At 38.1% G+C, this 15,032-nt stretch overlaps 1 protein-coding gene across 5 annotated transcripts in view; it reads right to left on the bottom strand.

Annotated features, from left to right (window-relative positions):
• Positions 1–14,443, bottom strand: part of LOC134348604 (serine/threonine-protein kinase tousled-like 1) — a 142,754-nt gene extending 128,311 nt beyond the window's left edge. The window contains exons 1-2 of one of the 5 annotated variants that reach the window (XM_063052228.1): positions 14,097–14,443; positions 13,552–13,673 (exon numbers count right to left, since the gene is read on the bottom strand). In XM_063052228.1, coding sequence (XP_062908298.1) covers positions 13,552–13,669 — 118 coding nt within the window. In that variant the 5' untranslated portion in view covers positions 13,670–13,673; positions 14,097–14,443. Of the gene's footprint in view, positions 1–13,551; positions 13,677–13,948 lie in introns of all 5 variants that reach the window. The other 4 variants (XM_063052227.1, XM_063052226.1, XM_063052225.1 and 1 more) reach the window with 4 other exon arrangements.
• Positions 14,444–15,032: the final 589 nt, after the last annotated feature.

The following is a 15,032-nucleotide window of genomic DNA, read 5'->3' on the forward strand; positions in this document are numbered from 1 at the left end:
AATAAGTAAGCAAATAACATTCAGAACTAAAGTTCATGAAAGTGAGTCCACAGTCACAAAACCAGTCATCACTGCAACCAGTCCAGGAGCTCATTAGTTGCAGGCCACTTCCTCAGTTCAGTGCAAATAAACACCGAGCAGCGAGCTAAACATGAACCCAGCCTGCACCTCTGGCTCCAACACTCTGACCTTTTCAATCTGGCCAGCACTTAAATCAGCCAAGTATCAGCTGGTTCTTCACTCTCAGATCAGACCCCATCGCTTTGATATGCTCTTGAGCCAGGGCCATGCTGCATCGATTCAGCCCATACCCGACTTTTCGAAGCTGGCTCAGCGCTTAAATCGGTCAACCACTGGCTCGTTCCTCATTCAGCCCAGGCCCTGCATATGCTATGCCGCAACCGTCCTGAACCATCGAGACTTCAGTTCACACCACAAATGGTCGTACAGGTGATTCAAAATCTCAACTCCAAAAGGGAAGTTACAAGCTGTTAATTGCAGTGATCATTGTCCAGAAAACTGTGATTAATAGATTTATGAGTAGATTTGTTTGCTGCCAGTATCTCACCGGCGCCATCTTAAACCAGAAAGCATTTCCAATTCTCTGAAGAAAAATCATCTAGTATTTTGCCTGCATTACTGGAGTTTGGGGACAAATAGCAGTGGGGTAGAGCAGAATTATGTTGTAACTTCCTGATCTATGCAAATATCCAAACAGTACACAACAGTAACAAATGATGCAAAAAGTGAATCTGTATATAATGACCTATTAAAATGAACAAAAGCAAATGCAAGCACAATTAAATACACAGAATACACACACAACCAATTTCCAAGCTGTTTTCTAATTAATATCACCAGTGTCAGATTAATTAAGATATTGCCCCAATTCTCGGAAATATTAGTTTACAGGCAGAGTACAATGTTAATATAAACATAATATAGCATGAATAGATGTTGTAGAACAGGTGAAATGTTGCAGCATTGCATAGCAACATATCAGCATAGGTAGCCGTTCACCTTCACAAAAAAGGAAGCATATCTTCAAGGTAAATTCATTTTCCAAGTACATCTATGTCACGACATACAACCCTGAGATTCATTCAATAAATCAAATAACCATAATAAAATCAACAAAAGACCCAACAACTGGGCATGCCTATGTGCAAAAGACAATAAACTGTACAAATAGAAAAAGAAGGAAAACAGTAATAATAAATAAGCAATAAATATCAAGAACATGAGATGAAGAGTCCTTGAAAGTGAGTCCATAGGTTGTGGGAAGATTTCAATGATGGGGCAAGTGAAGAAGAGTGAAGTTATCCCCTTTGGTCAAGAGCCTGATAGTTGAGGGGTAATAATTGTTCCTGAACCTGGTGGTGGTGAGTCCTGAGACTCCTGTACCTTCTTCCTGATGGCCAGCAGCAAGAAGAGAGTACATCCAGGAGTTTAGAAGAGTTGATGGAGGGGGTTACAATAGGTCTGAAAGATTTTGCTTAGAGCCAAAGGAGGTTGCACTAACACCTTCATCTTCACAGTGACCATGTATTTGTAGCATCAACAGTACTTTCTTTGCAGATTCGTCCTATCTACTGCCAAGGTAGATGTGCAATAAAGGACTGCAGAAGCCAAGGCATGCAGCATTACAGGCTTTAGATTAAAACAAAGAAAGCTTCTGTTTACACAGATAGCATATCAATGCTACATTAACTGCACTAGAGTGATCACCAGTATCACTATTGTATGAAAAGAACAGACTGTCTCCCCATAAGTTTTGCCATGCACTTCTGGTTGAAATTGAGGTCCCTGCATATGACCTTCAGTCATAACTGTCAAGTACATGACCCAAGCTGGCTCCTCCCAAAGTGCACACCCAGCAGAGACTAGGTTTCAATCAATCCAATTCACTCTGCATATCAAGCAAAGCAGAGCTTATGTGACCTGTAAAGACTATTGTACCCAACTGTGCCCTGCGTTAACAGTTAAGACATGCTCCAAAAGAATTGCACTTCTATCTAAACTCTTTGGTAAAGTTACAACTATTTGAAGAACTGGTTGCCCAAACATGTTGAATCTACAAAAGGAATAAATTCAGTCTGGTCAATATCCCCTACCATCCACCATCACGTCAGCCAACTTTCAATCAGTAGCACATAATAGAAACACTGACTTTCCTTCTGGGTTCTAACAAGGTTGACATTTTGCACTGTCCACAAGTTTATTATAAAAGTACATGCATGTCACTATATATAATTTTAAGATTCATTTTCTTTCAGGCATTCACAACAAACACAAGAAACACAACAGAATCAATAAAAAACTGGACCCAACAGAATGGACAAATAACCAATATGCAACAAACTGTGAAAACACAAAAAAGAATATAAATGACAATAAAAAATAAGCAATAAGTAGAGAACATGAGATGAAGAGCCCTTGAAAGCAAGTCCATAGGTTGTGGAAACATTTTGGTGATGGGGTGAGTGAAGTTATCCCCTCTTGTTCAAGAGCCGAATGGTTGAGAGGTAATAACTGTTCCTGAACTTGCTGGTGTAGATCCTGAGGCTCCTGTACCTTCTTCATGATGGCAGCAGTGAGAAGACAGCTTTGCCTGGATGGTGGGAGTACTTGATGCTGCTTTCTTGCGACAGACTGGGCTGTATCTTATACTTTTTGAAGGCTTTTCTGTTCAAGTGCATTGATGTTTCCATACCAGGCAATGATGCAACCAATCAATATACTCCCAACCACACATCTATAGAAGTTTGCCAAAGTTTTAGGTAACATGTTGAATCTTTGCAAATTTTTAAGTAGAGGTGCTATCATTCTTTCTTCATAATTGCACATACATGCAAAGCCCAGGACAGGTCCTCAGAAATGATAACACCAAAGAATTTTAAGTTACTGACAATCTTTACTTCTGATCTCCCAGTGAGGACTGGCTCATGGACCTCTGATTTCCTCCTTCTGAAGTCAATAATCCTCTTCTTCATCTCACTGACATTGAGTGAGAGGTTGTTAATGTGGCACCACTCAGCCAGATTTTCAATCTTCCTCCAACGCGCCAATTCAGACAATGGCAGTGGTGTCATCAGCAAACTTAAATATAGCATTGGAGCTGCTCTTAGCCTCACAGTCATAAGTATAAAGTAAGTAGTGCAGGGGGCTAAGCACACAGCCTTGTGGAGATTGTAGAGATGTTGTTGACAATCTGAAATGACTGGGGTCTGCAAGTGAGGAAATCAAGAATCCAGGTACACCAAGTATTGAGGCCAAGGTCTTGAAACTTATTGATTAAAGGATATGATAGCAGTGAATGCCAAACTGTAGTCGATAAAGAGCATCCTGATGTACATATCTTTGCTATCCAGATGTTCCAACCTTGGGTGAAGAGTCAATAAAACAGCACCTACTATTGACCTGTTGTGACTGTAGGCAAATTGGAGCAGATCCAAATCACTTCTAAGGCAGGAGTTGAAGTTTCATCACCATCCTCTCAACACACTTCATCACAGTGGATGGTCATTGAGGGAGGTTACCACGTTCTTCTTGGGTGTAACTGAAGCCTGCTTTCAGCAGGTGGGTACCTCAGACTGCCAAAGTGAGGGGTTAAAAATATATGGACCAAAGATCTTAATCCTGCAAGTCAGATAAGCCTTAAAACCCTCAAAATCATGGCAGGACTTGAGCCATTTAACAGTCTAATAGAAAATTAAGAAAATTTTTACTTGGTAGAATTCTACTAAAAGGATACAACAATAACTTAATAGCATAACTGGCAAAAAGGAAAATTGTGTAGTTATTGGAAAGCAATCTTATTACAATAGATCACAGCATTCCTATACTCTTTATAGGAACAGTACGCTTGAAAATTAAATCTCACCTTTCTTTCCCGCTAGTAATTTTCATTTTGTTATTAGTTTATGGTCTTCAATAAGTGCTTAAATCTGGCAAGTTTAGAGGATGGGAAAATATTTTTTAAAGGAACAATAACACCAGCAATGTGTGTGCATATATTAAAAAATACTGATTATACTCTCCAAAACAGATGAAAGTTCATGGAAGAGATACTGTTCCACTAAATAATTATACATCAACACTGTAGTGGTTTGAGTGAAAGAAACCGTGGATGTCACACAGGTGTTACATTCAGAATTATTTTCTGTTTTGGAATTGCTGCAGTTTATAATACAAGGATGGAAATGAGACGTCATACATGAGATTCACTTGAGAAATTGTTTACTTTAAAGAATGGATGCCACATTATTCTTCATTCACCATTTATACTACTCCAAATAAACATACACTGCACAAACAGAACTACAGTCGACCCTCCATATCCACGGATTCAACCAACCGTGGATTGGGAAGGAAAAAGAACCCAGAAGTTCTCTCTCCAGCACTTGTTTGAGCACAGATCCTGATATTAGTATTATTGAGCCTCCTCCAAAGCGTCATTATTCCCTAAACAATAGTGTAACAACTATTTACAGAGCATTTTCATTGCATTAGATATTATAAGTACTGTAATCCAGAGATAATTAAAATTATTACTCGTTGTTTGAGCATTGTTTGCCTTGCGTCTCGTTCGTTCGCTACTTGTGTTGTGAGCGAGAGGAAGGAGTTTAAGGCTAGTAAGGAATGGCTGGCTAGCTATGTAAAGCACTACAGCCTCAAGAACTTAAAGACCACGGGAGAATCGGCATCAGCGTTCCCAGAAGAGCTACGATGGTTGCATCTGTACTGAATATGTAAAGACTTTTTTTCTTGTCATTATTCCCAAACAATACAGTATAACAACTATTTACATAGCACTTACATTGTATTAGATATTCTAAGTAATCTAGAGATGATTTAAAGTATATGGGAGGATTGCGTAGGTTATATGCAAATACCACGCCATTTTATATACAGGACTTGAGCATCCGCAAAATTTGGTATCTGTGGGGGGTCCTGGAACCAAACCCCCACAGATACAGAGGGCTGACTGTATGTACATTTTCCTCAAAGCACAAATTAAGATTCCAACCAAGACCACCAACTACCAAGGTAAGCCAAAATACTAAGGAAGAATTTGCTTAAAATTATAAAGATATTATCCATTCAATAACCAATACCACATCATTTGAAATTCATTCAGTGAATTTCATTTCAGCTGCCCACCTCGGGAATCTACCCCAAGTCACCTGAAGAGGTTCAGTAAAAGCACGAATACTACAACTGCCAAGACTAAGAGTGTTAATTTTAAAAAACTGAATTAGAACCGGAAGTGGGGTGCCAAAGCTGTGGCAGATATGATCACTGGACAGAATTTTTTTTTAATTCTGAAACTACACTTTTAATTCCCCAGTAAGTAAATTAACATGTTTAACAATTCTTTCCCAAATCTATTTTGCTGACATGAGCCTGGAAAATGCAAAAAGTCTGATTTCAGTTTGGAAGATAATTCACCAGAATCTCACTTCCCTTAAAAAAAGGAAATTTCAGATTGCATTTTATGAAAATTATGTTGTAAGTTATCATTGAAGATCACTTTAAATTATTTGATCATTTATATTCCAAGAAAAAATTATGTCCAGAAAAGCATTCTAAACATTAAGTTTATAATCATTTAGACTTCATTTATTTTGTTTGAGAGTTAACCATAGAGTTGTTTCAGAACCTGAGCATTAACAACCTTTAAAATCAAGAAACATAATATACAGCTTCTGGCACTAAACAGACAGCACAGAATTGTTTTATCAATAGTGCGCACTGAAAAATACTATAAAGCAAATAAATCTTGGATGCAACTACAACGTATAAAGCAGTGTGGTAGATTGAGAAAGCAAGAAAGCAAACAAAAATTAAAGTTAGATTTCACCTGGTAAAATGAGAATTGAAAGACTGAACTGGTAATCTAGAACGGTTCATAAAATGTATATAAGGGATAGCACATATAACTGGAAGATTGAAACAAATCTACATCATTTTTATAAAAAGGGAGCTTTCATATTTGAGGGCACTTGACTGTTTAAAAGTATGCAAAAAACAGTATATCAATGGACCTCTACATTAAAAAATTCAAATTAAGGTTTATTAACTTATCAAGAAATAGGTTGATAATCATACAGATGGATTAAGCTCATCAGCATATTCAAGTCTGGGTACACAACACAGATGGGTCTCTCTGCCCTACGTGAGCGTCCATGCCAGCTGTGACACCTACCCACGCTATTCCGATTTGCCCATATCTCCTTAACCAACTACCTGCCCAAAAGCCTTTTAAATGCTACAATTGTACCTGCTTCTATAACTTCTTCTGACAACTTGTTCCATGTAACCACCACCCTCAGATCTCTAAATTTTTTCCTGCTCAGCTTAAACCAATGTGCAATCTAGGGAAAAGACTATATTTACCCTACCTACTTATAACTTTATAATCTCAAAGATCACACTTCAGCATCCTACATTCCAGTGAAAATAAATGCAACCTATCCAATTATTTCCTCTAAAATAAAACCCTCTATTCCCAGAAAGATGCTGGTGAATATCTACTGTACTCTTTCCAATGCACAGTGCCAACCAGAAATGTACATAATCTCAAGTGCAGCCTAACCAATGTTTTGTACAGTTGCAGCATTACATTTAAAACCTATACGCAATGCCTTGGCCTACAAAGGTAAATGTACCAAATAACTTCTTCACTACCCTATCCCTCATCTATGTGGGTCACTGTGTTCATCGATACTCTTGAGGTCCCTGCCATTTAGAGTACAATGTCTGTTATAGTTGATGTCCCAAAAATTATTACCTCACACTTGTCTGAATTAAATTCCATCTGCCACCACTCCACCCAACTGGCCAACTAATCTAAGTCCCTCTATGTCCTTTCACTTTGTACCTCTATCTATTACTCCAATTTTTCCTATCATTATCAAACTTAATAATCAGTCACATTACATTCTCATGCAAATCATTAATAGACAAGACAAACAACAAATGTCCCAGCGCTACAGATTTCCAGTCTGAAAAATAACATACCTTAACTACCCTCTGCCTCCGATCACCAAACCAATTTTGTATACAGTTTGCCCTAAAGTGCTCTAATCTTCCTTACAGCATACCATTCAAAATTATCAAAAGTCTTGATAAAGTCCACATTGTTCAAGGCTAACATGCTACCTTCAATTTTCATAATTACCTCCACAAAAATTCACAAATTTGTTGAACAGGAATTCAAATACATAAAACCATGCTGATTCCTAATTAGTCACTTATTTTCTATGTGTGTATACCCTTGCCCCTTAGAATATCTTCCAATAATTTCCTTGCTATTGGTGCAAAACTCATTAGCCTGCTGTTTCCTGGTTTATCTCTGCTGCCCTTTTTGAATACGGGAAAAAAATGTACCTGGAGCCTAAGCAATCCTCTCTGTGCTTCCCATACCATCTTGGGTCAGACCCCACTTGGACCGTTATTTGTAAAGAATAATTTATTTGTATTCACATTTGAAAAATATACCATGTTAAGCATGGACGAGGAAATCTGCAGATGCTGGAATTTCAAGCAACACACAAAAATTGCTGGTGAATCCAAGGGTCTCAGCCCAAAACATCGACTGTACCTCTTCCTATAGATGCTGCCTGGCCTGCTGCATTCACCAGTAATTGTTATGTGTTTTGTATGTTAAGCATGGGAGTGGCAGGAGGCTAATAATTATGCAATAGGTTCTGTTTCCTAAATAAACTCAAGTGTAATAAAAACAAGGCTTAGTCCTACAGAAAGAAATAACTGTTTTACTCCCCACATTTTTGAAGCTTAAAAAAAATGGCTAAGCAGTCAGAAACACTATAGTCTGACATCTTCTTGCTTAAACATAGCCAAATGCTTTTCCCACCAAATGGAAAAAATGTTGAAATTCTGTTCACTCAATTAATCAGCAACTTCTAATTTAGAGCGCTAAGTTCATACCTTATTCCACTGCTTCTATCATTTCAAATAACTGGATAATTCAATGTAAATTGTCAAAGTAATTTTTTGAAAAACTTAACAAGAGTACAGTGAAATCCACATGCATTATAAAGAACAGAATAATGTAGTAAGGAAGGCAAATGCAATGTTAGCATTTATTTCCAGAAGGCTACAATATAAAAGCAAGGATGTAATGCTGACGCTTTGTAAGGCATTGGTCAAACTATATTTGGAGTAATGTGAGCAGTTTCGGACCTCACATCTGAGAAAGTATATGCTGGCAATGGAGAGAGACCAGAAAGGGTTTATGTGAATTATCCCGGGAATGAAAAGGATAATGCATAAGGATCTTTTGATGACTCTGACCCGCACTCATTGTAGTTTAGAAGAATGAGGGGGAAGATCCTCATTGAAACTTACTGAATATTTAAAGGCCTAGATACAGTGTACATGGAAAGGATGTTTCCAGTAGTGGAAGAATCCAGCTCCAGAGAACACAGCCTCAGAACAGAAGGATGTCCCTTTTGGAGCAATGAGAAGGGATTTCTTTAGCCAGAAGGTGGGTGAATCTGGGTATACTTAGAGAAGGTTGATGGTTTCTTGATGAGTAAAATGGTCAAAGCTTATGGGGAGAAGGCAAGAGAAGGAATTGAAAGGGAAAATAAAACAGCCATGTTCAAATGGTAGAGCAGACTCGATGTTTCTAACATTCAATACAAAGAATCCCCAAACAATCTCATTTTGCACATCTTGATCCATTTTAAGGAAATAAAAGCTTTTTGATATCATACATGTTTTGAATCAAGATTACAGGTAATATAAAATATGGATTTCATATTTTAGATTGCAATGAAGAAAGCAAAATAGGGTAATGTGCATCAGAGAAAATGGTCCTGTATTTAACTAGGAATGATGACATCAAATAAATGAAATATGCACTTACGGATATTTAAACAGATTAAACATCAAGCTTGTTGCATAGTTTAAGATTGGTTACCAAACATATAAAAATATCATAAAATACAAGTGAATCAATGTCAGTTTTCACTATTCCACCTGCTTCACAAACAATTTAAATTCATCTCAGAATTAGCTAAAATTCTCTTGTACCAATTGATTGCTGTTTGTACTACAATAAAACATTTCTAAAGCTTAAACTGAATTATTTGCCCAAAGAAAATAACATAGATAAGATACCTTCCCAAGGAATCTGAGGAATCTTTGCCGATTTTCTTTCAATTTCAGGTTAGGCTACCTAACACAAACCAAATAGTTCATGATTTCTAAATATCATACTTACAAAATACAAAAATAGGCCTGTAACAAAACACATGACTGACTTCCTCCAAGGCTGCAAACACTAATTGAAACTCCTTTTAAGTTATAATGCATACTACAAAGTTTAACAAATGTAATACTCCTGAAAGTTCCAATTATTAAAAGCAGTTTACTATCATACAGTAAAACTGTCAAAAAACAGAAATATTAATGTCTTTCTTATTGATGCCCCTTAACCTTATGTTTGATTGGCTGTTCTAAAATTACCTATAGTTAACTGAAATTGATTTATTAAGCAACAAATGTACACATACTATATCTATCTCCATTTGAAGGATGGTTTTCCTACGTATTATTTTATTCATTTAGTGAAAGGTGAACATTGCTGGGAAGGCTAGCCTTCAGTGCTTATTCCTAAATGTCCCTGAGAAAATAGAATTTAGCTGCCTTCTTGAATCTGTACAGTTCTTCAGGTAATGATGACAATAGTCAAGTGATGCATCAAGTTGCAGGACTTAGATCAATAACGAAGGAACAGTGTTCCACTCTGAATTCAGGCAACATGAGCAGATTTGGAAAATAAATAATAAACAGGAAAACCCAATCAAGCAACAGCAGTGCACTTCAAAGTCATGGTGCACCAGTGATAGAAAAACTGATTGCTAAACTGGTGGTTAGAGTGCTAATTAAGTAGATTACTTAGTCCTGGACAGTACTGAGTTTTGAGTTTATTGGAGCTACACTCATCCAAGTCATTACATCACTCTGACATGCCTTGTAAATGGATCTGGAATATCAGAGACAAGTCACTCATGGGATGCACAGCCTCTAACCTGCATTTTTTTTTGTCTGATTGAATTTCTGATCAATCACATCCAAGCACTGCACATCTACCATGAGGACAATACTGATGGGAGATTCTACTGGGGTACTGAAATAGAATGTCAAGTATCAATGGCTGGGACTCACTCACTCATTTGCTCATTAGAAATTACGTCCAGCGCTTGAGTGCCATAAAAGATGGTTGATATTTATCAGCTTATGAAGAAATTTTATCTCGGTCCAGCTACACAATGGCATTTTTGACCAGCATATAAAATTGAATACTGCCATCATCAAGAAATATCCCTTTTCTGATACTGATACAGAAGGAAGCAGCTGTAGGCTGGACCCAGGGTGCCCCATTAAGCTCTTATACAAATGTTTTAGGGGTGGGCTAATTGACTTCCAGCAACCATCTGCTTTTGCTCAAGGCACAATTCCAGTGGAAATTTTAAATTTGATATGCACAGATTCCAGTTTTGACAGGGATCCATAGTACTATACTTAACCAAACAATGTCTTTATATCAGGTCATGCATTCACTCACCACTGGAATTCAACTCTTTCAGTCCATGCTTGGAGCACAGGTATAAAGGACTCAATCAGCTTAGTTGTGAATAAATACTGATTTAGAACAACGTTGACAACATTGAATGGCTTTGTTGGGGGTTGAGAATAGACTGAATGAGCAGAAATTGACCAGGTTGGATTTGACCTGATTTTTTTTGTGCACTCAACTCATCGAAACAATTTTACACACAAGGGAGATGTCAGGGCTCTGACAGTACTAAAACAACTTAGTTCTAGAACACATCTGTCTGTACTTAGCTGAAAGCAATTTACACAACTTTTTTTTATGTCACACAAAGTGAACTGATTGAGTTAATATCAACTTCACTAATGGTGGAGATCTCATTAGGAATCCCAAAATGGAGAACATTTTTCTCCAAAATTAATTTTGCCCTCTCTGACTGATGCTGTTTTCTTGGGGAAGATCAAAGCAAGCAATCAGGAAAGTTAACAGCATATAAACATGAGGCTGTGCATTAGTGAGAATTCATCTGGGAACAGTGTCCCGTACTGGTTTCCTTATTTAAAGAAGGATGTTCAGATGTTTACCAAATTAGTAACAGGAATGGCTAATTTTGTTGTACAGGTAAGGTTGGACACTTTAAGCTTGTATGTACTTTTGTTTAGGGTAAGAGACCTGTAGAATGAAACATATTGAGGGATCTTGACAAGATTGATGTACAGTGAGTGTTTACTCATGTAAGAGAATCTAGAACTCGTGGTGACTGTTTAAAAATAAAGAGTCATCCATCCAAGATGGATGAGGCAAAGATAACAAAAATAATTCCTCAAAATAACCATCTTTTTTTTGTTTTTAAAGTCAGAAGGAGATAAACATTTAAGTAATAAGGCAGAAGGTTAGGTGGTAATGGTGACTGCACAGTTGAGATTAGATTCAGATCCCTCTTTATAATTTATATGCAACAGACTTCATATTACCGAGACTTTGGGGGAACCAAGTACTTCATTGTTGACTTAAGAAAACTTGAATTTCAAACATCAATGCAAACACATCCTTTTCAATTCTTTTTACAATTTATTCGACTGAAAAATGTTTAAATGTTTGAAGCATAAAATTGCGACCGCAAGTATAGACAACCAGCAACTAATGGATTTATCAATATGCTGAGATGTGAAGAGCTGTCAATATACTAAGAATTTGAATCTTAAATAAAATTAACATTCATACAAGGCATATATAACATTACTGAATTGTTCAACAATTATAAATGCACACTTCATGAAACAGCAAACTGAAAATTAAAAAATTAAGTTTGACTTATTCTGAAATACATACTGTTCCAGAGAGCATTCAATTCTTTTTCCAGTTTTCACATAGTATTATCTTCTAAGTGTACAAAATAATTTGTGCAAATAAATGTATATTCTATTTTTTCTGGGGTTCTCAATTAACGACATTCCCCAGTCATGCAATTTTAACATGAACTGTAATTTTTAAAGTGAGAAATTATTGTCCAGATCATAATATACAAGTTGAATAGGTGCACAAACATGTATTGTTAAATAGTTTCCACTCAATTAGTAATAAAGTACACATTTTCTTCTAGATATCTTAAATATGTAGCAGATGCGTGTAAAACAATTTTACAGAAATATCATTCTAGCCAGTCAACAGTTGATTCCATTTCAATTGATAAAAAGATGTTGCCTAGTTTAAATCGCAATATTTACTGACAATTCTAAGAATTCTAAATTAAAGTTTAAAGTTATGCAGGCAGCTATATTTTTTTTAAAAAAGAGGATGATTCCTTCTTCTCCAACCCCTTACTTTTCCCACCCACCTGGCTTCACCTATCACCTGCTAGCTAATTCTCCTTTCCCTACCCCACCTTTTTATTCTGGCATCTTCCCTTTTCCTTTAAAGCCCTGAAGAAGGGTCTAGGCCTGAAACGTCGATTGTTTAACCATTTCCATAGATGCTGCCCGACCTGCTGAATTCCTCCAGCATTTTGTGCCTTATCTATATTTTTTTTAAGGATTTTTAGGCTATGTTTTAACTTTGAATAAAATTAATATTTATATGTACAGCAAAATGCCTGCAGAGAAGTGCTACTCCCAAATTAAGCAAACTTATGCATTTTCATATATTAATTGTTGGGTCTGATCATTATAGTGAAATTCCATCGTATTTTCACATCAAGTTTTATTAAAATTCGGAAGCCATTAGGTTTCGAAACCTACTTCAGGTCGTGGGAAGGATGGCTGCAGTTGCCAAAAAGACAATCTCTCTTTGATAATGACAATCCAAAATTTCCCCATGCTGTGCTGCGTTATGCTTTGTACACTGTTTGATACCTTCCACTTACTGTAAAAAAAATCTCATCAGTGACTGGTATAGCCAAAAATGGCAATGGACTTCAGCAATGGATACGTTTTTAGAAATAAAATTTACTTAACCTCTCTGTATCACGTTACAAATCAGTATGTCAACCGCCAAAACTCGCAGTGAAATAATATCATGGACTCCCAAATCCAGCCCTGACCTCTTCTTCATCTCTAGCTTAGGGGAGGGCACAACACAATGGAGTAAACATAACATGTTATAGCTCCTGTAAAGCCTCCGCTCCACTTTTTATTACTTCGTTTCCAAAGGTTTATGAAACCGGAGGTCCTTTTCAAAATAAAAATATTTCATCTAAAACGACACCAGGCCCCAAGTAAGTGCAAAAGGCTGCCCCTGAAGGTTCATAGCGTGTGCACCGCACTATCAACCATTAGCCACCTAATGTACCTCCTACCCACGGCCTCGGAGTAACCCGCTTGGGACCCGCAACACTTTCTGTGCCACTGCTTCGCAAATGGAGAACCCCACCCCCTTTTAAAAAATTAAAACATTACGAAAGGTGTCCGAAACACATTTTAAAACAGTAGAGAGTTCGAGCCGGGTAAGCGTGTGTAACGAATTACCTTCTTTAGCCTTTACAGGTGCCGTGTTAGTCTGCAAAGCTCCCGGCGTTGGGGACGTGGAGAACTGGGACCAAGATGGCGTCCCCTCCAAACTTCCACTGTTACTTTGGACACTCATCAAGCTACTTTAAGAGAGAGAAAAAAACACACGCACACTCAAACACAAGTGTCGGCATCGACACAATGCCTCCATCACCCCCCCCCCTTTATCACCCCCCCATCAATACTCAGCTAGCACCAGATTCACGAGTCCCCTCCACACACAGCCACACAGCACACGACAAAGTGTTTTAGAGGTGGGAAAGAGGAGCCCGGAGCCGCTGATTATTTGACACTGGCTCACACTTGTCTGCAAACATGGAGCTCTCGCCCTCCCCTGTGACAAACCATCACACACCTCTGCGGTGCGTCTTCAAGTAGCCCCGTCACCTTCGCATCAGTTAAGCGTCACGCATCGTTTCTGCAAAGACTATCGCGAGGTTCGTGCACCTCTCAGATGTGATAATGGCAATAAAGAGGGTGGGCGCAAAATAAGGGCACGGTACCATTCGTGGTAATGTTGGTGGTGGTGGTGGTGCGGCGGCGGCGGTAGCCCGGCGCTCTGTCGGTGCGGCCGGGCCGGGCCGGGCCTGGCCTTGCCTTGCCTGTAAACTTTCCGAGCCACACACCAGATTACAGGACACAAGCCCTTACAGCCGAACGCGAGTGCCTAACCTCCCGCTATCTGGCCAAACCTATCTTTCATTATGTCTCGCTAAACGTTAATGACTCCCAAGGCGGCCGCCGCTTTAAAGCTCCAATTAAAGGGGCTTCGGCTTTCACCCGGAAAACTATTTTGCGACAATGTCGCGCGAAATTCCTTCATAATTTCTAAGAAAAAAAATGAAACTAAAGTGACGGGTACGGCCCCGCCCACTGTCGACGTCACTCCTGTGTGACGTAACACAGGGTAAACGCGAGGAACGAGGGGGTGCCGTGTGGGGCACAATCTGCACAAAATTCATTTTAACCGAATTGTCTCTGGTAAATTGGCAACTGCTAATCAAACTTATTTTTGTTTCCAAAAAAAAACCTTTCCTTCCATTTTCAAAAGAAAGATAAATAATTTATTGCAATGACAATCAATGTCAATTTGTTGATGAAAAGTTGTCTCTGATTAACAACGGAATGAAAAGGATGAATGACATGATCTGCATAGATATTAACAAAGCTTTAGACAAGATCCTGCTAAGTTGACTGTCAGGAAAAATAAAAGCACATTGAAGTAAGTGAACACAGCTTAGTGGTTTGAAACAAAGTGTAATGGTCACTGAGTGTTTTCATGACAGGACTGCTTTCTGTAATCTGCTACCACAACTTATTGTGTCCTTGCAATTAATGCAATTTGGATTTAAATACAGGGGATCTATTTACAACTGCAGAGCAAAAAACAGTGTTCTCACATCATAAAGTGCTGAATCTCATCAATCTTGGGATCACAT

This window comes from Mobula hypostoma, chromosome 6 (assembly GCF_963921235.1).
Source record: "Mobula hypostoma chromosome 6, sMobHyp1.1, whole genome shotgun sequence".
NCBI classification, from domain to species: domain Eukaryota; kingdom Metazoa; phylum Chordata; class Chondrichthyes; order Myliobatiformes; family Myliobatidae; genus Mobula; species Mobula hypostoma.